Source organism: Gopherus flavomarginatus, chromosome 2 (genome assembly GCF_025201925.1).
Source record: "Gopherus flavomarginatus isolate rGopFla2 chromosome 2, rGopFla2.mat.asm, whole genome shotgun sequence".
NCBI classification, from domain to species: Eukaryota; Metazoa; Chordata; order Testudines; family Testudinidae; genus Gopherus; species Gopherus flavomarginatus.
The window spans coordinates 195,524,780-195,552,136 of NC_066618.1; the positions used below are offsets into that span (position 1 = coordinate 195,524,780).

Sequence of the window (27,357 nt, forward strand, 5' to 3'; positions counted from 1 at the left end):
GGATCTAACACATTAGCCGGTAAACTATTCTAAAGGTTAATTGCCATCACTGTTTGAAAAAATTGAATTTTATAGCTTTGCTTCCAGCCATTGAATCTTGTTATGTCTTTGCTAGATTAAGAGCCCTGCAGCATCAGATATCTTCTCCCCTGGTGAGTATTAGACTATGATGGAGTCACATCTTAACTTTCTCTCCAGGAAATTAAATAGATTGACCACCTTAGACCTCTCATTGTAAGATATATTTTCTAGATCTTGAATCATTCTTGTAGTCCTTTTATGAACACTCTATATCAACATCATTTTTCAAGGGTGAACATCAAACCTGGTTACAACATTTCTGTGGCGACCCCACTAATACCACGTACAGAGTAACATCACCTATCTACTTTCTTCTATTCAGTATTCCAAGAATTCCCTTAAGCCCTTTAGTCACAGCATCACACTTGTTTGATTACACTGAGTACTGAGAAATCCAATATAAATTACCTATCCTTATCATTATTTACCACTTCACCAATCATTGGTCAGATATATCAGTTTGCCATTCTTAAATCTATTTAAATGCTGATCAAGAGACACAGAGATAATTTAAAGCCAGACTCTGCCCTCAGATGGACATGAATCCCAATGGCTTATAGCCAAGCACATCCATATCCAAAGGCACAGGAAAGATCAGATGTAAGGGTACATGTACAACCAAGAGCAGAGTGTGACCATTAAGCAAACATTTTTTAAAAATAGAGAAATAGAATCATAGAATATTAGGGTTGGAAGAGACCTCAGGAAGTCATCTAGTCCTACCCCCTGCTCAAAGCAGGACCAACCCCAATTAAATCATCCCAGCCAGAGGTTGTCTATAACCAAAGTCTATGTTCAAAAAATGTGAACAGCAATGTGCACCTATATTTGTGCACACATCAAGTAAATTCACATGTAAGTGGCTACCTAAGTACTTATGGTGTGTGGGAGTATGTAAATTTTCCCAGTTTAAAAGCACAATCACAATTATCCATGTTGTCACTTGTGCATATGCATTATTTTGCAGCAGATCCTGGGCTTTCATTTGGAAAGAAGACCCAAAGGGCTTTATTCTGATCTCCTTCTAGTTTTATGCTGGTATAATGCCTTTGATTGCAGCAAAGTTACCCCTGATTTATCCTAACAGCTGGTCTACTACTCCTGGAGAATTCTGTGCCACTGCACATGTGCAGATTTTTTCTCTGCAGCTTCAGTTATACCTTTTGCCCACCAGGGCAGCAGGTTCATGGGCCAAAGCAGTATCCTGCTTGCGGGGCCAAGTGAGGAGACACAGGATATAGGAGGGATGGACAGAGCTGGGCACATGGGGCTACGGGGGGGGGTCACATAGACCTGGGTTCAGAAGAGCTAGTGGGGGGACAGACTAGGACAGGGACACACATGCAAGTGAGGTTACGGCATTGAGCCAGGGCTGAACGGGAGTAGGGGTGGCAGAGCGGGGGTACAGGGACATATGGGAAAGAGGGAAGAGGGGTGTTTGAATGGGGTACAGAGACACATTGGGATGGAGGAAGGGGGGTGACTGAGTGGGGGTTCAGGGACACACAGGGACAGGAGGGGGTGCAGTGACACATATGGCTACAGGAACATATGGGAATGGGGAGAGGGATGCAGGGCCTCATGGTGACAGGGGGAGGAGGACGGCTGAGTGGGGGCACGGGGACACATGGAGACAGGGGCAGATGTGCCTGACTGAATGGAGGAGACTAGGGGTCAGCCTGGCATTGCATGGGGGAGGCTCCCCAACTCCCTAACAATCCCTCCACCACCACCCCAAAAAAAACCATTCCATGCTTCTCTCACCCACATCCAACAGCCCTCTAGATTCACTCACAGGCTCCTTCCTAGCAATTACTTCCCTCTCCCTCAGCTCCTCCATTGCCCCTGACTTCCCTAAGCCTTTGCACGGCTTCTGAGGGGTATGGGAAATTCATTTCTGTATTGTAGTTTAAATGAATTATTACTCAAAAGTTCTGTATTAATATGCCTAATAAGGAATCTCCTTATCAAAAAACATTTTCTGAATCTTTTTTGTTGTCTGTATTATTATACACATATTTGCTGACTGGTATTTTGAAATAAATTCCCAAAATAGTTGAAACTGGCATTGTGTTATTTTGACAAACAAAGTATGCAGAATTTTAAAATACTGTATGCATAATTTTTAATTTTGGCACAGAATTCTCCCAGGAGTAGTCTACACACAAACCTGCCCCAATTAAATTTAATGAGTTACCTCATAAGGCCATTACCAAGCTTAAGTCATTATTATTCCAAAATAAGAGGAGCCACACATAGACTTGCACTGAAATAACTAAATAAGCTATGATTCACGCATTTGGTTATTGTGGTACAACTGTGTTTGTAAACTAGTCATAAGGTAAGTGACACCAGAATCTGGCCCTGGGGGTGTAATTCATGAGTAATGCACAAACCTGTGGGGCTCAATTCTAACATTACAGCAGTTTTCTATTGGTATTGCTCCCTTGACTTCAGTAGCTATTCTCTATTTACACCAGTCTAAGGGAAAGGAAACCTGCTGCATTTAAAATATTTAAATTTCAAAGGCTTTTAAAAATTCACTAAAATGGCACAACGAAACTTCAATAAAGGCATTTGCATTCTGATATGAGGGTGTTTAACTATGGGACTCCATCCGATAATTCGTGCAGCACTGAAGGTTAATCCCCCGTAGTTCCTTTGGGCTGTTAGATTGTTATACAAACACACTAAAACTGTTTTAATATTTCAGTACATATTACAATTATGTGCAGAAACTAATTCTACAGATGTATTTAAAATTAAGGCAGAATACAGATATAATTTAGAACAGCGGCATGGTACTTTAAATCAACTATACACTGACACAAATACAGATTAAATTTTCTGCTCTTTCACAATTTGTGTATGTAATTAATACACAATACTAAAACAAACATTCTAAGCTAGATGTTCGTTGCTCTTATCTGAAAATGTATAACTATTTTTAGGCACAATATAAATAGACCAAAATGTGCAGCAGCCATGAATATAATGCAGTCTAAAATAATAACATTCATAGCATTATCACTGTACATAGATTTTCTCCACTGTCCACACAATTTATACATTCAAAACAAAATTTCTTTATTGTAACATTTTAAAATACAATACACCTGGTGCTTATCTCTTGGAGATAGTAATGTTCTTTTACAAAAACGAGTGCCATAAGCTTCAAAAGTTAGGAAAGACATGCACAAGTTCAAAATGTCTGACTATCAAAATTTGCAGGACCATGAGTTTTAACACTTAATTCAAATGTTTTATCTTGACAAAAAAGTAAGCTGTTTTACTAAGCTAGTTTATAGCAAGTAAACCTCTTTTAATGTGTTGAAAATAACTCCTCTACCAAAGCCACAATATATTCCACAATAAAAAACCTATATTAAGAGAATATTGAGATGGCACAGTTAAGCACTCAAAAGTCAGGAAATAGCAATATTAAGGGTGACTCCCACACCAGGTTGACCCTGTCCTCTTTTGCATATGCATTTCAATGCAGTTGCTGTTTACCTTATCACATTATTTCTCAAATAATCCATTATAATTTTCCATTTTTTTCTCCTCCTTGAGATAAACAGATACAGCACTTTCTCATATTTCTTTCTTGAATATTTATACTTTTTCAGTGTCAATGGGTCAGTATGTTTGTATTGACTTAGACTTTTAATTGACAAATTGTTAAAATACATACTTAAAAGTCTATCAGCAGCCATGTATTATCCACTTTCTTAACCAGGACTGCATTCCTCAGGTGCAATTCAGGAGATGAGGCAATTGCCTATGAAGCTAACGTAGCTGAATCTGTAGGTGGCATTGATATGCCAGCAAGATTTTATTATAATGTAGTGCCGTTGCATTTATTGTGTAGTATGATTTTATAAGATTAGTTTACTTTCTGATTTTCAGATAAACAATTTATGGTTTGGCATATACATAGTAGTGCACAGTTTTACAAGATGCTACAGATGTGTACCTCACATGTAGAACAATTTATGATGCATTGTATTACTTTAAAGAGTATGTGATCATGTAAATAAATCCTAGTTTAATAATGCATACACACAAATTTGCAGATCTAAAGTTGAATGAGAAACCTTAAAAAAAATCTAAGTTCTCTTAGGGCAATGTTTTCTAATGAAATTTCAGATTTTTTTTTAAAAGAAAAAAGAGAAAAAAGAAATTCCATAATCTGAAAATATTTGGCTAGTAACTATCAGCAGCCTTCCTTCCATGTGACATCTGGAAGAGTGAGCTTTTTTCTAGAGGACTTTGGAATTCTGCAGGAGGGAGCCACGCTGACGTGAGGAGGAGAAGGTGCACAGCTTTTACCTCGCTATATGCCATTTTGCCTCAACCGCTTTCTCACTGATAAAATATAGGCCCACAAAGTGGACTTTTCTCTCCTTCCATCCACTTCATAGAGACAAATATGGAAATCATGATCTTGTCCTTATTCAATTTTAAAGCAGACTTGGCTAACTCCTAGTACTAAAACAATTTATCACATTAAAATTATGTTTTGAATATTTTAAATGTGCACTTTAATTCTAAACTTTTTTAGAGATAGTGTGAAACAGCCTAAACAGGAACCATTTGTTGACAAAATACACATGACTCACATGAGTAAGTACTACTCATCTAAAGTAAGATTGGCAGAATCTAGCCCAATCCAATGCCCACTGAAGTCCGTGGGTGTCCTTCTTTTGACTTCAGTGGGTATTTAAATTCAGGTCTCTGGTTGTGCATGTGCAACTCCCCAAGACCTGCAGCCAAACAGGATCTGTAGGGTACAACTTCCCAAAATACAAGCACACATTAATACTGCTTTTAAAGCATTAATGTCTATCCATCCCAGATGAAAGCACTTAGGGCCTCAATTTGGCCTAGGCTTGCCAGGCATCTGGTTTATGACTAGAACATCCGGTTGAAAAGGGACCCTGGTGGCTCCAGTCAGCCCTAGAGCAAATAAACAGAACAGGAATCATCAAGTGATCCATTCCTTGTCGCCCATTCCCAGCTTCTGGCAAACAGAGGCTAGGGATACCATCCCTGCCCATCCTGGCTAATAGCCATGGATGGACCTATCCTCTATAAATTTACCTAGTCCTTTTTAAACCTGCTACCTATTATTAATTTGACTCTGATAATGTACTTTGCATGTGGTAAAATAGCTCTATGCCATTTCATGTGTACTCAGAGATATGTTACAGAGTAAGCCATTCACATAAAGGAGGAAAAAGTGAACAAACAAACAATAGTTCTATATATGCAGTACTATTTTCTGAGATGTTTTCTCTACTGTGTCTAAGTGCATGAATTGGTGTGTAAATGCAGACATTTTTGTGTGAATTAAGCCATAGTAAATTTCTCTCTAGCTTGGAATTTCACTGACTTTGTCACAACCATCTTCTACTAAGCACAAAAAGATACTTACACGTGCCCTGTTGTAAACATTAAGTCTCAGGAGGAAGAGGAATGTGGCACAGCATTAACTGGAGAAAAATGTAAAATCTCATGCACGTAATATGGATCCAACTCAACTCCTACTAACGTCAATGGAAATACTCTCATTGACTTCAGTGGGGGCTGAATCAAATTTAAACTTAGAAGGTCAGAATATCAGCTGGTTTATATTGATGTAGCTGTATCAAAGACAATGGAGGTACACCTCTTTTCACTAGCTGAGAATCTGGAACAAAGTCAGTGGAACTACTCGTTAGTAAAATGTCTACAGGATTGGACCACTTACTTTGTTTTAAAAATACTAACTGTATTTTTTTCCAACTGAAAACTATTAAGCTGTCTGATATTAAGACTCTAATAGTACTGTTGGAATGCTAATGGCAACAATTTCAACCCCCATTTAAAGCTTCCTTCAAAAAATAGCAGTGTGTGTGTGTACGTATGAACATATCCATAACTTAATGTTTAAGCTGAAATATATTTAGATATATATCAATAACTAGAAATGGCATATATATATATACACACACACACACACAGAGACCTGAAACAAACCCTTCCCAATTTGACTACATCAATCTATGTTATGCCACAGTTATGTGAGTGCCTTAAGCAAAATTTTAAAGGCGTAACCATTGTTTTGTATATGCAGCCAGGCTAGGCAGACAGAGTACAACCTCAGTACCTCAATAACATGGTGTAAATTATATAGTTAGTTTAGCATTTCTTCTCTAAGTAATTACTTCAGCATATGGAAATTATTTCTGTTCAATATTTGCTTAAAAACAAACGAACAAAACCATTGTCAGAACCAACCTGAAGAGATGACTGAAGTTTAAATTATCTTTGAAATCTAACCATTTCTCTTGAAATCATAGTACTGCACCATTAATTACCTTTCTTTGAGGTGAGAGATTATTCTATAAATTGTGGGGGGGGAGAAATTAAGTTTGATCTTATAGAACTGGATTAGGAATTGTACAATTGCATTCTATGTTACCATATTTGTGTTATAGGTGCAATTGGAATATGCTGTATGTCAATATTTATAAATAGCAAGTTATTAGCTTTCCTACTAAATTAATAAGAGGGCTAGTACTGACATACCATTACCCACTTTTTCTGGAACATCTTTCAAAGGACAGATCTTCATTTGAACCATGCTAGACAAAGATGTCGAATATTAAGAATGGCCACAGTTATCTGGTAAATGTAAGGAAACTGAATTTTTTAATTCTTACAATTATCAAGCTGAAGCTGAAGCTGCAGCTCTTTTTAGGAGCTCACTGTGCTTTTTCTAGAGTCTAGTCCACACATATGAAAACTCAACATGACGGGATTTTTTTTTAAATTGTTGCTCACACATGAGTACAATTGGTAGACGGTGCTGTATCTATCCGACTTTTACTTTCTTTAACATCATTCAGAGGCGATTCATTACTTATCTGGCATTTGAAGACTTGTTTGTAGGCCTTCCTAAAATTTTCAGAGAGGAATGCGTATATAATAGGATTTACAGAAGAATTGCTGTAAGCCAGGCAGTGCGCTGTTACTCTGAAGAGAAATGAAGCTTGAGTCAGTGGGAAAACTCCAAATTCAGCCCAGAGGTGGATCACATGATGTGGCAGCCAAGATATGCCAAAAACCACCACCACCACCAGCACAGTCTGGGCTGTCTAAGGCAGGAAAAGAGAAACATGGATGATTTATTAACACTTGAGCAAACAGTTTCAACAACGTACTTCAAAACCATTAGGGAAAAAACACACTTCTAAGTATTTGCAAACTATTTCAGTTTATCAGCCATATGTATTTTATTTCATATCATTGGATTAGGTCAAGAAGAACATAGGCCCTCAAACTTCACTTGATAAACACGAGGTTTCCATTGCATGGACTGTGTGAATTCAAATGGCAGGGAGCCGTATGTAAAGATTAAGGCTCTGATTAACTACTTTTTTAGTTCAATTTTATGTCAGTGGAACTCCACGGAGTTGCAATGGAGTTCCACTGACACAAAACGGGTGTAATGCAGTGGTGATGTAAGCCCTTGGGAAATGCCATCACTTTAAATCTAATAGGCTATGTTTTCTGTGAAAGATTTAGGGCCAGATTTTCAGAAGACCTCCACCTAAATTCAGTTGCCACATTTTCAAAAGTGCTCAGCATCCAACTGGCCACTTAATTTAAGTGCCTAAACGGGGACTAGAGGTCTTTTGCAAATCTGTCCATCAGGGGCGGCTCTAGCCATTTTGCCGTCTCAAGCACGGCGGCACTCCGCGGGGGCACTCTGCCGGTCGCTGGTCCCGCGGCTCCGGTGGACCTCCCGCAGGCTTGCCTGCGGATGCTCCACCAAAGCCGCGGGACCAGAGGAACCTCCACAGGCACACCTGCGGGAGGTCCACTGGAGCCGCCTGCCGCCCTCCCGGCGACCAGCAAAGCGCCCCCCGTGGCATGCCACCCCAAGCATGCGCTTGGCCTGCTGGGGCCTGGAGCCGCCCCTGCTGTCCATTAGCCATACAAATCCCATTAATGTTGGTGGAAATCATGGGAGTACACCCTGGTGCCCAGCAATAAAAAATGACCACAACATATGTATTAAACCTGAATTGGGAGGAGGGGGCTAATATATACTTTTCATAACCTGGAAACCCAAACTCACCAACAAAAACAGCATTTTAGACAAAACTAACAAATTGAGCAGAACAGACTAGACCCACTGCTGCTACCTGATTTCATTGTCCTTATTTTCATAAAGAGATGCTATCCATCTCCAATGATAGACTCTGTCAATGGGGAGTACTAGGATATAAATAGAGAAATGTTAGGCTTCTAGGACAATGGAATGCAACCATGTCTTTGAAAAATCATTGTCAGGGCTTTCTTTAAGTTTCAGTTACTTCCTTAGGAAAATACTTATTGTTTTGCAATTGTTCAATAAATTAACACCTATTACGTTTCCAGCTATTACTTCTTTCAATTAGTTCATCGCTGAGAGATGTAAGCTCCATCTTAACTACCAAATGTGTCATTCACTGTTATTACATAAATAGGGTCTTGTCACTTTTACAACATGATTTGATCTTGCCTGTGTAGTCAAATCATGTTACAGAGCTATCTTATATCCCTGGGCATAGAGCCTAGTCCCATCTACTCAAGCAACACTAAACTATGTTATAACACGGAAACATGAAACGGTACACATAAGTGTACATGAGGCCTAGACATTTTACTAGGTTCTTGAATTTGGGTTCTATTTACCTGTAATGACTGGGGCAGCCACTTACTCTGAACAATAGATTTTTAGCTCAGGCTGGTAAGAAATCAATCTCATCTCCTTAAGAGAAGGTTGGACTGCTCATGAAAATCATTCCCATTTCAGTGACAATGGATAAAAATTTTCTGCATCGGAGACTGTGCTAATTAGTTCTCACTCAAGAGAAACGTTAGCATTAGATTTAATTCCCTTTAGCTGCAAACAGCATTTGGCTGATACAGAAAATGTATCCAGCTCTGCCTCTAAGTAGCTTCCCTGAGCAACAGTAGAACTTCAATGCCATTCAGTCATCTTCACTCTTAACCTCACTAACACAATCATTCACACCTATATTCTTATTTCAATGGGCCCAATCCATCTAATAATATCCATTGCCTTTGGAGATACAAAAGCTCCAGGAAACCATTCACTAGATTCCACATCAGGGTCACCTAATCAACAGAGCAGATGTTCTGCTAAAGATGAACCTTCCCATGTCAAAAGGAAAACTCTTTCACATCCACAAGTGATGATGGAGTAGCTGGGGGGAAATCAGAAGAAACATAAGATCTTCAGTGATCTGAAACTCAAAAAAGAGTCCTATAAAAAGTGGAAACAGGGTCAAATTATGAAGGATGACTATTAAAAAAAACACAACCATGTAGGGACAAACTGAGAAAATGAGATTAACTTATTAGAGACATGGAGGGTAACAAGAAAACATTCTACAAATACCTTAGAAGCAAAAGGAAGACCAAGGACAGGGAAGGCCCATTACCCAATGCGGGGGGAAAGACAACAATAGAAAATGTGGAAATGGCAAAAGTAGTAAATGCCTTTTTTTGTTTTAGTTTTCACCAAAAAGGTTAGTAGCAATCAGAAATCTGACATAGTGAATGCCTTTGAAAATGAGGTAGATTCTGATGCTAAAATAGGGAAAAACAAGTTAAAATTTACTTATACAAGTTAGATGGCTTCAAGTTGGCAACTCCTGATGAAATACATCCTAGAATACTCAAGGAGCTGACGTAGGAGATATCTGAGTAATTGGCGATTATCTTTGAAAACCTCAAGGAAGACAGGAGAGATTCCAGAGGACTTGAAGAGGGAAAATATAATGCCAATCTATAAAAAAGAGGAATAAGGACATCCTAGGGAATTACAGACCAGTAATATAATACAGCAAATTATCAAGAAATCAGTCTGTAAACACCTAGAAAATAATAAAGTGTTAAGTAACAACCAGCATGAATTTGTCAAGGCCAAATCACATATAACCAACCTAATCACTTTCTTTGACAGGGTAACAAGCCTTGTGGATAGGGAGAAGCAGTTGATGTGGTATATCTTGTCTTTAATGAGACATTATCAAAAGCCTTACATGACACCTCATAAACCAACTAGGGAAATACAGCCTAGAAGGAGCTACTATAAAGTAGCAAAGAATCCTGTGGCACCTTATAGACTAACAGACGTTTTGGAGCATGAGCTTTCGTGGGTGAATACCCACTTCGTCAGATGCATCTGGTAAACGTAAACGTAATCTGTAAATGTCTGTTAGTCTATAAGGTGCCACAGGATTCCTTGCTGCTTTTACAGATCCAGACTAACATGGCTACCTCTCTGATACTACTATAAAGTGGGTGCATAATTGGTTCCCAGAGGGTAGTTATAAATGAGTCACAGCCAACGTGGAAGGGACTATCGAGTGCAGTCCTGCAGGGATAGGTCTTGGGTCCAGTTCCGTTCAATATTTTCTCAAATGGATTTAGAGAATGGCATACAGAGTACACTTATAAAGTTTTCAGATTATACCAAGATGGGAGGGATTGCAAATACTTTAGAGAATAGGATTAAAATTCAAAGTGATCAAGACAAACTGGAAAACTGGTCTCAAGTAAACAGAATGACATTCAATAAGGACAGATGCGAAGTACTCCATTTAGGAAGGAACAATCAATTGCACACATACAAAATGGGAAATGACTGCCTAGAAAGGAGTACTGTGGAAAGGGATCTGGGGTTTACAGTGGATCACAAGGTACATATGAGTCAATAGTGTAACACTGCTGCAAAAAAAGCAAACCCCAGTAGGAGTGTTGTAAGCAAAACACAAGAAGTAATTTTTCCACTCTACTTCACGCTGATAAGACCTCAACTGGAGTACTGTATCCAATTATGGACACCAGACTTCAGGAAAGATGTGGACAAACCAGAGAAAGTCCAGAGGAAAGCAAACAAAATGATTAAAGGTCTAAAAAAATTTGACCTATGAAGGAAGAATGAAAAAAATTGGGTTTGTTAGTCTGGAGAAGAGAAGATTGATGGGGAACATAACAAGTCTTCCTAAAAGGTTATTACAAAGAGGAGGGTGAAAAATGGTTCTCCTTAACCTCTGAGTAAAGGACAAGAAGCAATGGGCTTAAATTGTAGTAAGGAATGTTTAGATGAACATTAGGAAAAACTTCCTGTCAGGATAGTTAAACACTGGAACAAAGTGTTTAGGAAGGTTGTAGAATCTCCATCACTGGAGGTTTTTAAGAACAGATTATGGTCTAGTTCTGTGGTTTTCAACCTTTTTTCATTTGTGGATTCCTAAAAAATGATTAATGGTAGACCCCTTTTGAAACCTTAGACATAGTCTACTGACCTCCCCACAGGTCTGTAGCCCACATGTTGAAAACTACCGTTCTACGGTAATGACCACCTTTCGCAGATCCCTTAGACCTAGTGTGCAGACTGCCAGGGGTCCACAGACCACAAGTTGAAAACCAGTAGTCTAGTTATTGCTTAGTCCTGCCTTGAGTGCAGGGAATTGGACTAGATGACCTGCTGAGGTCCCTTCCAGTCCTACACTTCTATTATTCTATTTAGTGATCTTCCCACCAGCCATACTCCACAGCACTCTATCCTAGACTTGTCGTACCCCTGCACACACTCTCCCATTGTGCCCTAAATGAGTTCCTTCAAGCCTCAAGCCAGATCCATCTCTTGTGTAACTACACTGGCTACAGTGGGATTATGTTACGGATAAATTTAGCAACTAGTGTGAAATAACCCATGTGTTTGATTCTAGAGTAGGTAGTGAACAGGATTCAGGCAACCTATAGTCTCTGGGTCAGATCCTCAACTGGTGTAAATTGTTGTAGAGAAGGGGTTCTCATACTTCATTGCACCATGACCCCCTCTGACAACAAAAATTACTGCACAACCCCAAGAGGGGGGCAAAGTCTGAGCCCGCCCAAGCACTGCTGCCTGGGTGGAGGGGCCAAAGCCCATGGGCTTCAGCCCTAGGAAGGGGACCTGTAACCTGAGCCCCGCTGCCCAGGGCTCAAGCTCTTGGGCTTTGGTTTCAGCCCCAGGCGGTGAGGCTCGGGCTTTGGCCCTGGGCTCCAGCAAGTCTAAGCCAGCCCTGGTGAGCCCTTTAAAATTGGATTGTGACCCACTTTGGGGTCCCAACCCACACTTTGAGAACCACTGTCATAGAGTATGTCACTGTATCTGACAATTTTCACAGCTGAGGATCAGTCCCTCTGTTTAAAAAATAAAACGTTTGTGAAAGGGACCAGACACCAAGAGGACACCTCTCCCAAGTCTGTTTCTAGGGGCAGTAGTAGAGGATAGGAAGGGCAAGACAGAGCAAAGAAATTTTTGCAAAATTTTGAAATATTTGCAAATAATGAGCCAGGTCCTCAGCTGGTGCAAATCAGTAAAACTCTGCTGATATTAATAAAAGTGTGCTGTATTACCAGATAAATTCACTATAATTCAGACCCTTTTATACAGTCCTAAAGAACAATATTAGCTTTGTGATTTAAAGATCTTTTCCAAATCCTATTTGCAGTCTTAGTAGTGGGTGTTTAATTTAAGCCCTGAACAGCAAAGAATAAGAACAGTTTTCATGGATGGCAAAGTTTTAAAAGAGGATCAGGAAGTACAATAAACCTTATTTAGAAGTTTTATCTTAAAAACCAGAAATTCTTTGTATTACATCAAAAATTACATTATCAGAAAAAATTCACAAGAAAGGGAAAACAAACAGGAGAACTGAAAAGTACTTTTATACTAGAAATACGTCTGAGTCACAGGGATTGGCTCTGGTTTTCACATCCTCAAAAGTTCAAGGGATAAAGATCTAGAATAGTGGCTTAGCTCATTGTAGATACTAGGGGCCAAATGAAAAATTCAAATCTGGTTTGAGGTTTGGATTTTAAACCCTCAATGTTCAGGTGTATTTAGATTCAAGTCCATCTCTATGTTACACCTTTGGTAACAATCAACATTACATTGAGAAGTTTGCTTTCCTTATCAAGCATGCTATCTACCTTCTTCTTGGATGCTTCTGACTTCTTTGACATGTTTCTCAGCTTTTTATGCAGATGATTAAGGACCTGAAAAAGATATATGCAAGGAGCAAATTAAATTGCTTTTAAAATTAAAGGACATATTTTTCAAAATTATGCTGTCCAATATTGCTTGCAAATGTTGATGTATCCAGTCTACACATTTCAAAAGTGTATGCTCTAATATCTAATCTGCACCTCTGGGAATCAACAAATATGAAGCACATAAGTTATTTAATTCTAATATAAAAAACAGATGCATCACATAAGAAATTTGCATGGCAGTGAACCCAATCTGCCAATAAACATAAACCTGTTCTACAGTAATTTGTAACAGGCAATCATTTTGCTTCCATAAGAATGTCTATGTTTGTGAATTTAGGATGACCTTCTCTGCACATAAAATAAAAAAAAATGTATATTTTAAACCATAGCTTTCTTTAGTCTTCTGCGTAATTTGCATTCATCAGCTCGATATTTGGTTAATATAATCACCCCTTGGAGCTGTCTGATTTTGAAGAAGGAACCTAAAAATGTTTTAATTAATTAATTTATACAAAAACATGTCACAAGTGAAATATGACCTTTATGCAAGACTTGCCATGTAACTATAGTAGGTCAGTTTTTTATTCTGGCAACAGAATTGATTTGTCATTGAAGAGCAGCTTCGAAATTGTAACAGGTTCTTGATAGTCTGCGCACAAGATTTTTGGATAGTATAGCAGGAACATATTATGGCTGCAACCATCATTCACTCTGAAATTAAGAGTATTGGTAGGCGGGGATCTGAAGAAAAATAAATTGCCGTGCAAATGTTTATGGAGAAGTAGACTGTATAATACAGAAAAAGAAACATTCAATAAAATGGAAAGGTGGCAAATTCAAATACGCAATTAGACTATGGAACTCATTGCCACCGAATGTCATGAAGACCAAGAATTTAGCAAAATCAAAAGGAGGGATTGGGCATTTATATGGATAACAAGACTATCCCAAGTCATAACAGTACATACTTTTACAGAGTTTTAGAAGGGATAGAAAACCACATGCTTCAGGGTTTATAAACCAATCTCAATTTAGAGGTTAGAAAGAGACTTCACTGGGGACAGATTATCCCATATCTACCTATCATGGTGTCTTTTGCCCCTTACTCTGTACCACCTGGTTCTGGTCACTTTCAGAGACAGGCTATTAGATAAGATGGATCACAGATCTGATCCACTATTAATCATACAGACTGGAGAAGATAGCTGACTCACACAACTAAATCCCCACTCACTTAGCTGAAAATGTACTCCATACTCTTTTCTAACAAGAATGTATATGTCAAAAGACCTCAAATCTGGAATAACAATTCCTGATGTTAAACTTTTAAAGCTCCCAGCTTTCATGTATCTGTTTTTTCAGATCATATTTTGCTCTCAGGAAAGAAGAAAGGGGAATAAATTCTCCTAATTAACCCATGGTTTTGCAGGTCTTTTATGACCATGGCGGTAGAAGAGTCTTAAAGCCATCACTGACTGTTTTACCAAAAAAAAGTGCACAATACAAATTGCTGGAATGTAACCCATGTATGTGTCTCCTTTATGCTGGAACAGGCTCTTCCCTTTTTCTCTCTCTCTCTCTCTCTCTCTTCCCCCCTCTCCTCCTGAAATCATATTGGAGGAGAGAGCGAGAAAGCATGGTTTAAGCAACCCTGCTGCTTTTGGCATATATATTTCCATCAAACAACATACAAGCATAAACACTGCGCAGTTTTAAAGCATATTTGATTTCTTGCTACTTACAGCCATTTCATTGGTTACACTTTCATTAGTAGCAGCTCCTGGAAAGATCCATTTAAAATAATGCCCCCGAGTAGATTACACAAGGTAATTGTCTAATAATAATGACCTGTATGTTGATATATGCAAACATTGCATTCTGAACCACGATTTGTCATATAAATCTTATTTACATTAAAATATCATTGTCAGCAGTGCCACAGTTATGATAATGGGATCAACTCCAATTACTACAGCAGAGCCTTTCATTCCATTCTACTTAGTATTGTATCACTACTATTATAGATTTTATTTGTTTTTATTTTTATGGATGGGTCTGGGTTCTACCTCTTCCATTAACATCTTCCTGCTGAAACTTGGGATACAAGATTTCAGTCCACAGCTCAGAATGTTCAGGATATTAGTACATAATGGAGTCAAGTTTCTCTTAGTATTTCTAAAGGCAAAAGTAAAAAATAGAGCAGTTATTAATATTCAAAATGGATAAATGGACAATAAACATTTAGGGTCATATCCTGCCAGATGAGTAGTCCCATCAAAGCCAATGACCAAGATTTTCAAAAGTGACTAATATTGTAGTTACCTCAGTTTCATGTTGGGCACCCAAAAATCATGGCACCCAGAAAGAGGCCTGGTTTTCAGAGGATAGCTTTAAGCTTTTTCAGCTTGGGCACCCAAAAACTGAGTCACCCAAAATCACTAGTCACTTTTGACTTCCTTTGTAAATGGGAACTGAAGATGCTCAGTACTTCCCAAAATGAGCTTTGGCACTTTGCAGGCTTGAGCCATTGGGCCTTAATTGGCACTGTTTAACGTGTAATCTTATAGTAACCTTATAATAGTATGTACAATAAGATGACATGTAAATAATAAAAGAAACATGCAATCTTATGACAAACCACACTTACTGAAGAGCCATTTCAAGCTATCCATCAAATAATATGCACTTAACTTAATACTCACTACTGAACTACTAAATAGTTAATCACTGCTTATACATCTCATTACATGTGAATGCCAGCTCTGGTTTTCTCTGCACTGCAGGAGGATAGATTTTAGAAATACTCATCATGTTCCAGTATTTTTTCGGTAATTTGTAATGATGTTGTTGTCTCTCAGCAAGAGCTGTTCTTCTGCTAGTACTTCCCAGTAGGATGTGAATTCTCTGATAATGTAATTTAAGAGAGAGGGAATACAGCTAGCCTACCATTTAAAAATATAAAAAATGAAGGAAATTACAATTTGCATTAAAAACAAGCACTTGCCTTACAACAGTCCTGAAAATGCCATATATTCAAATAGAGAACTGCATTCCCTTTGTCTTAAACTATATTATGAGAAGACTGAAGCTTCCTTATCTTTATTTCACAGATCCTCAGCTGGCGTAATTCAGTGTAGCTCCATATAAACTCATATAGCTTCATTGATTTCTACCAGCTGAGGATCTGACCTAGTAATATGCTCTATAACTAAATGTTGCCATTGATGTACCTGTTATAGTACACAGTAACTTTCCTTTCACACTGTGTGTATTGGGAAGCCAAGATGTTCTGGTTGTTTATTCCAATAGAATTCTACGGTAACTTGCTGAATGGAGCTTCATGACAACTCCTTTGCTGGACATATACTATTGCAGCAATGGCATTGACAAATTTAAGGCTGAAATTCTGTAGTTGATTTATTTCCATTCCAGTCTTAACCTACCCCACCCCCTGCTCCCCTGGATGTGCCAAAATACCATGGGTGGAGTTTTGTCAATGACTTATATGACAGTAGGAGTGAGCCCTTATATTGCAGACAGATTCCAAGTGCCTCCTGCAAAGGGCTGAGTTTATTCAGTTCTCACTGTCACAAATGAGTGTTGACTTCAGCAGGAGCAGGATTAGGCCTGTCATCTCAGAGCTCTTCAAATCTTAACCAAAGCAAGGACAGCTTGGTAGTGAATTAAGAATGAGGTTTCAGCTGCAACTTTGAATTGCCTTGATTTTCTGGCTGTGACAACATTTTAATATTAATTAAACATACATTTATTTGGCCCTATTTCAGGCCATTTTAACTTGACTGTAAAAGATTTGCTCTGGGCATAAACTTGACATTCAGGAACTCAGATTTGAAGATTTTTTTTTAAATCACATTATTTATATTAATATTTATAGTAAATAGTTATTTTTGTAATCAAAATGGTGTGTTTATATTAACGTTAATATTACAGCAAAGTCTGTTAACAAAACAAACCCTTTTAATTTTGTTTTTAAATTCCATATGTAAAATTTTATAATTTTAAAAAACATTCACACTTGTTTAACTTACAAAACTTCTTTCATGTAAAAAACAAGGGTTTAGAGGCTGTTACTCAATATTGCGAATGAGGCTCTTTTGGCTATAAAATTATTAATTAAAAATAATGTTTAAAAAAAGGCATCCTCTGAGCATATCCATTAATACTTTCTCAATATCTGTTAATGTCTTTATTTAAATATGGAGATGATCAAATCTATAGTATTGGTTACTTCCCCCTCAGTCCACACAATAACTCCTATTACAGACAATGAGAAATCCACCCACCACACAGAGAAGAGAGAACTAAACCTTTAAGGGCTGATACTAATTTTAATTTTTTGCCTTTTTGGCAGTTTGACACCTCTGTCATTTTAACTGTTGTTTTTGCCCCATAATTTTGAATACAATCATATTTCAACATTTCTAAGAACAAAGTTTTTTTAAAATGCATGTTTTCCCTCTATCAGCCCTTTTTTCCACATCACAATTAATGAATTTATACACAAACTATATAAATTATACACTACAACCCCCTCAAAAACATATTTGCTTTGGAGGAACTGATTCCTCAGCAAGAGAGCAGACTTTACTCACATAAGCAGAACTATTAACTTCAATGCAATTTACTGTAGTGAGTAAGAACTAAGGAAGCGAGTAAAGGCTTGCAAGATCTCAGTTAAAGAATTGTCCAGTAGGGCTGTATTCAACCTGTTCTAGATTCTGGAGAACAGCAATCTAAATTGGTGCTTCCTTCAAAGTTGCAGAAAACACTGGTACAGAAAATTGATAATTGCCTGAGCGGAGACGAGGGGAGAGTAAGTGTGTCACAGTTAAGCCCCTTTCATCAGAAACTTGCTTAGCATCAAGTGATTGCTTTCTGGCAGTAAAAGGCGTGATCCTAAAGTCAGCGGCAAAGCTCCCATTAACTTCAGCTGATGCAGGATGAGAATCCCTAACGAGCAAGCAGAGTGCCTGTTGCTCTTAGTTAGTGTCTTTTAACTGGAGGTTAAGAAATAAGTGGTAGAACAGGCATTCTACAAATCAGGACCCCAGTAATAATGTGGCTGGGTTTTGTTTAAGTGCAGTATGTTTTAAATCGTTGCAATTTGATTTTTCTGTATGTTAACAACTTTGCACACTGTTGCACTTTGCCCAGTTCGGAGCTCATCACCCAGAACTACGGGAAAACACAGAAAGTGTTTATCGCAGCTGAAATGGAGATTTTAAAAAGAAGTTTTTTCTAAAAAAAATGAAGCCTACCAGAGAATATGCCCACAACCGCCTATACTATACCTCCTCCCCCATTTACTGCCGCACCCTCGGACCCACACAGGTGTGACGTTCCCCGAAACACCTTACAACTGGACATTCCTAGCCTATACATCCACCCGTGTAACTCCATCCACACTCGATTCTACCCTCACTCCCTTTCACTCACCGAAACTTCAACTCCTCCCATGTCCTTACCTCTGTACCCTCTTCCCGTGCACGCACCCCACAACTAACCCTCAAACCCTAGCGCCCTGCTACTCCACCCACACACAAACCATGTAGCCCACCCATCTACCCGCACTTTTGCAAATACTAACACACTATACCCTGCCTTATCCTATAGCTATGTCTCTACCCCTTCCTCTACACACTCATCGTTGTACCTTTACGTCTATAGCTACACCCACCCCTGTAACTATACCCCGTACACACATACACACTTGATACCGGCATCCCATCCCTGTAACTACCCCATACACACACCCTATAGCTACACCCTACAGCTAAACCCCACCTCTGTAACTGTACCCCCAAACTCTCACTAGCCCTATACCTACGCCCCTGAAACTACCACCCCTACACCCCTATAGCTATAGCCTTTGTAGCTGCACCCCGTACACCCATCCCCTGCACCCCCGACATCCTCCCCTCGCACCCACCTTGGCGTAGCAGAAGGAGATGAGCAGCAGCGGCAGCAGGTAGCCGAAGACGAAGGTGCAGACCACGTAGACCTTCTTGTGCTGGAGGTTGGGCCACTGCTCCCAGCAGAAGGTCTGGTTGCTGGCGTCCCGGTGGAAGAGGCGCTGGTGGTGCGCGACGGGCGAGGCCATGGCGATGGAGAGCGCCCAGATGAGCCCCACGCCCAGCAGCGCGTTGCGGGAAACCCGCAGGACGGAGGCGCGGCGGGAGTGCACGATGGCCAGGTAGCGGTCCACCGACATGGCGGAGAGGGTGAAGATGCTGACTAGCATGGAGACGGTGAAGAAGTAGTGGATGAACTTGCAGATGACGGCGCCCAGCACCCAGGTGGGCAGCACGTAGACCGTGGCCTGGAAGGGGATGCAGAAGAGCAGGTAGGCCAGGTCGGCGATGCTCAGGTTGAGGATGAAGATGTTGGTGGTGCTGCGGGGCTTGCCCGGCTTGCTCCTGGCCAGCACCGTGATCACCAGCGAGTTGCCCAGCACCCCCAAGGCGAAGATCACGCCGAAAATGATCAGGGTGAGGAAGTTCTCGATGCCGATGCCGAAGAGGGGCTTGGGGTCCTGCTCCTCCTCCGAGAGCCCCGAGAGGTTGAATTCCCCCCAGGGGGGGCCCTTCGCTCTGGTTCAGGAAGAGGATCGCAATCGTCTCGGGCTCCATGGCTGCTGCGGCTGCCCCCCAGCAACAGCTGGGACGGCCGAAGAAGAACAAACAGCGCCCTGGTCCCGCACCTCGCCCCCAGAGACGCACGGAGGGAGCCCCAAGCGCCCAGCAGAAGAAGGGGGTGGAGGGGAGTTTGCCGCCGCGCTCACGGAGCTGCGAAACTTTCTGGTGCCTGGCGGGTGGGTGGCATCTCGCCTCTGCTGCTCACCGCCTCGTGCGTGGTGGGGGCTCCCGGGCTGCACCCGCCTCAGGGATTTGCGGAGGGGGGTTGACAGGGGAGCTACTGGGGGATCCGCGTGGAAAAATGCGCCCACAGCGGCGCTGCCCAGCTCCGTCTCCTTCGCGGTTCCGCCACGGCTGCGGGGTTTGGGTGCCCCCCAGCGCTGTGCCACCAAAGGGCAGAGCCGGAGAGCGGCGCTGCGCGAGTGTGCGGGGACCTCAGCTCTCCCTGAGAGCGCAGCGCCCTCCCCGCTCCCTCCACCTCCTCTCCAGCCAGCTCCTCCCCGGCTGCCTCCCGCGCGCTCTCCAGCCACCTGGCTCCGGCCGGGTTCTTCCAGCGCGCTGCCTCTTCCGAAAGGGAACTTGCCGCCCGGCCGGCCTGCACCTGTACACAGCCCCCAGCTAGCCACAGCAGCCTGGCTAAATGCGCAGGCAATACGCTGCCTATCAGCAACCCCTGTGCCAATCCAGAGCCAGGAGAACTCACTCTCCTCCACCCTCACACCTCCCCTCAGCCCTCCCCCGCTTCCTGTTCCAGCCCATGCACTGCTGAGCCCCAGCCTCCAGGGCTCATCTTTTCCTATCAAAGGCAAGCAGGGTTAATACTGCTGCATCGCACGCAGCTCGCGTCCCTTCCCGGCTTTGGAAGGCTGGTTGGGGACTTACCTTTCGCTGGATTGTGTGTGTGTGTTTTACTGGAACCACAACTAACTTCTCCAGAGGGCCAGCTCCTGCTGCCACACACAGGGGACTGTAGTCAATAAATAGACAGCACTGTACATCTAGACAGTGGTTCACAAAAACACGCCATGACCCCTGCCCTGGTTTAGGTTTTGCCCTTAGCCGAAGCACAATTTCAAAAGTTAAACAGGTGTATGAAGATATGTGACTGGTGCTGCCTGAGGCCCCCGACTTCTGAGATGCCTCAGCGTCCTTCTTTCCTGGAGGATGCTCAGCCCCTCACGAGGATTGGTTTCATCAAGCCCAATCTTGTAATCCTTATTATGGACCTTCTTCAGGAAAGCACCAAAGTTTAAATCCATACCTGTTCATGACAGCAAAGAAGCACATGCTCAAGTCTTGCCTGGAAGATAGATACCTTGTGAAACAGGGACCTACGTGAGTAGTCCGACTGAAATCAGCTGCAGGATCAAAACTTTCGCTCTGATCCTGAAAACACATGCATGCAAATAACTGTGCATAAATATTGTCCCATTGACACTAAAAGCACTACTAATTTGTGCCACTATGTGTAGGTGTTTGCAGGACTGCGGCCTTGGCCCCCAGTTCCTGGCAACATCTTTCTTCAGGAAGGGTAAAGAAGCCTATCCTTACATTCCAGTGAAGTCAGTGTGTTCTTAAAACTAAATGCATGTTCAACCACTTTCTTGAACCAGGATGGATTTAACCCCATGATAACTGTTTTCCTGAACTGGGGCCTTAGTTTGCTGCAAGCCTAAATCTGGACTAAATATATTTTAAATGGCGTTAATTTCATTTCTATGTTCACAATGTTTATTAAAGTTTTGTAATACAGATAAATTCACAAAAATAAAACAGGTATAGGTTGTTGTTAATAATACCATGTAATGCTTTTACTATTTAAATAATTCTACAAACTTCACACCGTCCCTGGCATGAGAATAATATTATCCCCGTTTTATAGATGAGAAAGTGAGGCTCAGAAAGTTGAAGTGAACTTTTCAGAGGGGAGATTATCAAAACAGAAGTTACATAAACATATTTTCTAAACAATTGGATGGAATTGAAAAAGAAGCTCATATAAATTCCCCCCCCCCACACACACACACTTCAAATGTGAGTTTTAACAGGGTTTCTTGATAGTTCTTAAACATCTCTTGTTTTCAGATTATAAATTTAGGTGCCATGCCTGACTGTATTGTTATTTTATCTCCCATTTCTCTTTTAAAAACTCTTTTGGTCTAGAATAGAGAATGAATACTGAGAAGGTAGGCGGAGATAAAGGTAAGAGAAAATAAGATTAAAGAGGAAACTGGATGTTCTTAGAAGAAAGAATAAGATCTGTATCCTTCATTCTTAATTTTTTTAGATATATGGTTGACATTTTTTTCTTTTTTACATAGCCTCATTTACATATTATTATTGCCCAAGGGCTCAAAGCTACTTCACAGCAATTTTAGTGCCTGAACCACAGGGATAAATTGAACTATTCTGGTGTGATTTTTGGATGCAATGAGTTCTTACTTGCTTTGCAGCCCAGAATTTAAAAGATTTTTTTCTCTGTTTGCCTTCTCTGCTTATATTGATATAGATCATCAGCTAGTGAAGCTCAGCCAAGCTTCATTGACTTCAATAGAACTAGACTGACATAAACTGGCTGAGTATCTGGTCTGTTATGTACAAAAACAAAATAAATACTGAAAGAGCAAGATCTAGCTGGTAGAAGTTTAAGAGAATGTTTTAATTATATTAAAGCTGTTTGCTTTTCTGTAGCTATTGTAACTTAGTTAAAAACAACAGAAACAGATTGTGTTAGTAATTTTTTAACTAAAGCTTCCTATAGCGTGCTTGTTTGATTATAGTATATAATTTATCATATTGACATGTTTTTAAATGACATTAAAACACAGTAGCATACATTTCTGCGTCTGTAATAGACTCAAGAGCAGATATTTCTAAATGTGTCCATTATATATCAATTACTTTGGAAATATTAGAAATTGTGGGATCCAGAATTAATGTTATAGGTCCCAATATAGATTTTCTTAACATTGTTTATGTATATATTTTTCAGTTTGAATCCTTTCATATGCTGGGATGCAAGAAGTATTTTTGAGAAACACTAATGTTTTGCACTTAAATCATATCTTGCAACCAGTTACCATTCTCTAAAATATTATGAATTAAATATTGGCTCCATTGAAGTCAATGGCAACGTTCCTGTTAATTTCACCCCGTATGTCTGAAAATGTAATTCATTTGAGCTTCTTCTTTTTTAACTTGTTATTCTTAATAGGTGTTACATTTTGAGTAATATAGCCTGGATTATAGATACAGACCAAATAATACAATATTGCTTAACAGACAGAAATAACCAAGAAGAAAAGATCCAGGAACAAAATTGGTTTTATGATAAGACAACCTTGACATTTCATTTGTGGTATTGGATAGAAGTGTTGGCACTAACTCAGTTTCCTAGGTGATGTATAGCCAGATTTGCAGCTCAGACACTGCTTTTCACGTGTACATGCATAGTATTTGTTAGACTGCAAAACAGTACCAAAAATGTCTACCAGATAATATAATTATGTTATATTTTTGCTATCTTGATTAGTAGTGCATTAGTAGACTAGAATTGCATACTTTTTCCATTTAAAAACCCAGTGCTGCAAAATACTTGTCACTTACAGGATCAGGTTCTTAAATCAGGAAGGAAAAGTAAATATAACCAACCTGTAATTTTCAGATGATTAGAATCATTTTGTTCCCCCAAATTTGATAAAGTTCATGATCCTTGTGAAGGATTGTGTACATACCAAGTCTGGCATTGTAGTTCACGTTTTTGTATTAGAGTTGCCCAAGTGCAATAAATAACTGAACAATTTCATACAATGCAAAACATTTTTCATATGCACAATAAGTTGTTTAGTTTACTTCCTTCAAAGACTCCAGAAAGATTCACCTTTGTGCACAGAAAAAGCATGCCAAAATTTAGCCCGTAAATAAAGTTTCCAAGAATTCCATACAAATAATTATATTATTTAATATATTTTATTAATGATCTGGAAAAGCAGAACAATGAGGTGGCAAAATTCAGGCTCTGATCCAAAAAAACACTTAAAGCACATACTAAAGTTCATCCCTTAAGAACTTGAGGACCTCTCTTAAGCACATACCTAGGAACTTTCTTGAAGAGGATGCTTTTCTGAATCAGGAATTTAAAGAAGATACCAAATGTTTCAGCTGAGCCAAAACTAGCTGCCAATGAAGAAATTCAGAGAGAACAGAGCTAGATGAATTTATAAGATCATGACAATGGAATTCAGTCTGTAGAATTTGTAGCGAGGCTCCAGAGCCTGTTCTGGGAAATGAAATAAATGTGTACCCCTCAACAGAATGATCAGGAAGAAATCTGAGATGAAAACTTCATAGAGAAGTACACTTTCGTACACTCACTAAGGTTTTCTCATAAGAGGCTCTGATGGGTGCACCATTACTCTTTTATACAAGGCTTGTAATGAAACACGTCAGATACTTCAGTCAAAATCTAGTTTATGAAAGAGTCTGAATTCAATTATGGTTTAAAGTTAATTACCCAACAAATTAATTTTTAAATACCCATGTATCACATTTTAGAGGTGATTTAGTGTTATATAATAAAAGTATAATGTTGTATAATCTAAAATACTTTTTCCCATTGCAGTACATTTATAATTAGCAATAATTCTTCTGCTTAGAATAAGGGAACCATAAATATACATGTGTGTTTATACACACCTCACATACTTTTTTCTTTATATACGATTTTTATCCAAGCATCTCAGTCTTTTTAGAGATAAATTTATTAAACATGGCAATAAACATGAGGTAGTTAAATATCATTTTACCATTATACTGAATGAAGAATAAAATGGGTTAATGGTGGATGGTAGAGTCCCTCAAAGACAGCATTTCAGCAAAATCTTCCCCCTCATGTATAATTTCATTGCAATAGCAAGGATGAAACCAGATTTAGGGCTCAATCCTGTAAAGTAAGCTCTTGCTCTAGTCCCGCAACAACTTAAGAACATGCTTAACTGTAAGCATGTGAGCAGTCCAATTGATTTCCCCTACCATTAAGGGATGAACCCTTTATTCATTATACCTGTTTTAGTAAACGGCAGTTTTTATTATGACAGAAGTGTTCCCTAGGGTTGTTGAATTTTTGTGTATGGAGGTTGAAAAGATTAACCTTGTTTCTTTTAATTTTGTGATCCAAGATAGTACATAACAATTAAAGCATCTATGGTTAATTGTTTTTACTTAGTTAACTTCCTGAAGTAGAAACCCCTATTTATCATTCAGAAGCTAAATAAAAAATTTGTGATCCACTTTTAACTCACATGCTGGAAGATTATTAGCATGGGAAAATCCACATATTTGAAGATGTGAACTACCCTACTGCTGATATTCTTAGGAAGAATATAACACTGTGATTATAGATGTCAGTGCAATAAAGTTTCATTTTAACTCCATGATTGAGTGATATTGCTAATAAACTGCCTGAGTTTATTGCTAGTTTTACTGACATTTAGAAAAGAAATAAACATCCATCCCTATTCCCATGAGAGACATTACCATTTTGCCACAGATTAAATGCCTAATTCTTTAGTCTGATTTCTAACTATCAACTGTGGAACAGAAGCGGAATGTAGCTTGAATGCAGAGGACTGACTTTACTGTTAAACATGTTCATTATGGTAGTGTATAAGGACCCGGCAAGAATGGAGTCTTTATGTGTTAGCCACTGTACAGACAGAGTCATAGACAATCCCTGCCCCAAGGACCTTACAGTCTAAACAGATAAGACAGACAGGGATGCAGGAGGAGGGATAGAACACACAAGCAGAGTGAACAATGGGATGGTAGCAAATGACATGATAGTGCCACAAGTTGGGGGGTGAGCAAGGGGGAGTAACTTAAAAAGGAATAAGCTAAATAGAAAGGGAAGGGAAGAGGTGAGGAGTGGGACAGGCAGGGGAGAAGAGGGTAATACCAGCAGGGGGAAGAGACTGTGAGAGGGGAAGAGGAGGAGGAGGAAGGGGAGGGTTGGAGCAAGCAGCCAATCAGCACAGGGCAGAGAAAGTCTAGTCAAAACTGTAGAAAGTTCTCTGAATGTCAAGAGGTCCCTGCTTTGGCTGCTTCTGCATCTACCAGCTGGAATCTCTGTCTGGCTCCTCTCCGCATTTTTCCTCTAAAGGCACATAGCAGGAGAGAGGTGAGATACTACATGGGTCCTAGCATCCCCAAAGCATGTGTGTGGTCTCTCCTGTACAAGTCTGGGTGTTGGGGGGAGGTGTCCCTGTCTGGGCCTCATTTTGCCCTGTAGCAGAGTGGTTACCCACTCCTGCCCTTTGGGGCTTAAAACAGTCCAGGAGAGGGCTGGGGCTGGGACAAGAAGCCTGGGCTGATTGGGGGAAAGTAGGGTCAGCTGGGCCACACCCCAATGAGGCCCAGCTGGCCCCTGTATAAAAAGGCTGTGAGCCAAGAGCCCAAACAGTCTCTCTCTGTTTGTAGAGGGAGATGGGCCTGGCTGCAGAGAGCTAGAGACAGGGTATCTGAGTGGAGCAGGGCTGGGGAAAGGCTGAGGAGCTGGAAAGCCCCAGGCTGTGGCCTAGCAGAAGGCCAAGGGGTACTGGGAGTTGTAGAGGGCAGCCAAGGGGGAGGCCAAGGCAGCAGGTCCAAACACAACCTTGCCAGTGATGAGTAGGCTGATACTGCCTCTGCCCCAGGGTGTGGGGCTAGGTGATGACTGGCAGTAGCCTAAGGCTGAGGTGAGGTGGGGATAGTGGGTGGGGTTCCCCAGGGAGGGGAGACCCTAAGACTGAGGGGATTACTGCCAGAGGGCAGCACTCCAGACAACAGGGCATGGGTCTGGGAGGACATGGGGGCCACTGGCAGGTGAATCACTGGCCTGCAGAGAGCGCTCCAAGCTGGAAATTGAGCTAATTCCCAAGGATGACCAGCAGGAAGCGCTGCAGGAGTGAGTCCAAGCAGCTACATGCCCCCTCCCCTGCTTTCTCTGCTTCTGCCTGTACCAGTTGAAGTCATTGGCTTGCTCCTCTCTGCAGGGTTGTTGCTTTTTTTTTCAAGTTATGGTTTATAGTGCTGTAGTTTCTCTTGTTCCAGGCATTCTGGGCTAAGTACCTCCCAATGAATTATATGAAAATAATTTGTGTTGTATTTCAAAAGAATATTTTAATATGCAAAATTGAATGTTCATTGCTCAACAATTTACACAGATGTTATATAGCAAACAGCATTTATTCATTACAAAAGTTGTGTGAATAAATTACCTTTTCTAGTAATATATTCTAATGTTTGGTAGGTGTTTTAAAATATTAGGTTTTTTTTATATTTGACACTAGCCTACCAAATTAAACTACAGTATGCTTTGCAGAGTTGCACCCAACAGACTTTTTCCTGGATGAAGAAACCTAACTGTGTTTCATTCCCCATCCCAACCCTGCTTCCCCCCACCTAAAAAAAAAGAGAGAGAGAAAAGAGAGCAAAGTTTCTAAAACTGGCAGAATCGCAAGGTTTTTTAAATGAA

At 40.3% G+C, this 27,357-nt stretch overlaps 1 protein-coding gene across 1 annotated transcript; it reads right to left on the reverse strand.

Annotated features, from left to right (window-relative positions):
- Positions 1–6,063: 6,063 nt before the first annotated feature.
- GALR1 (galanin receptor 1) lies at positions 6,064–20,459 on the reverse strand. The gene is given in 4 exon segments (XM_050941858.1): positions 6,064–7,223; positions 13,129–13,194; positions 19,142–19,795; positions 19,797–20,459. Coding segments are annotated over 4 exon segments (1,083 nt in total). The 5' UTR covers positions 19,842–20,459; the 3' UTR covers positions 6,064–6,905.
- Between the last annotated feature and the right edge of the window lie 6,898 nt (positions 20,460–27,357).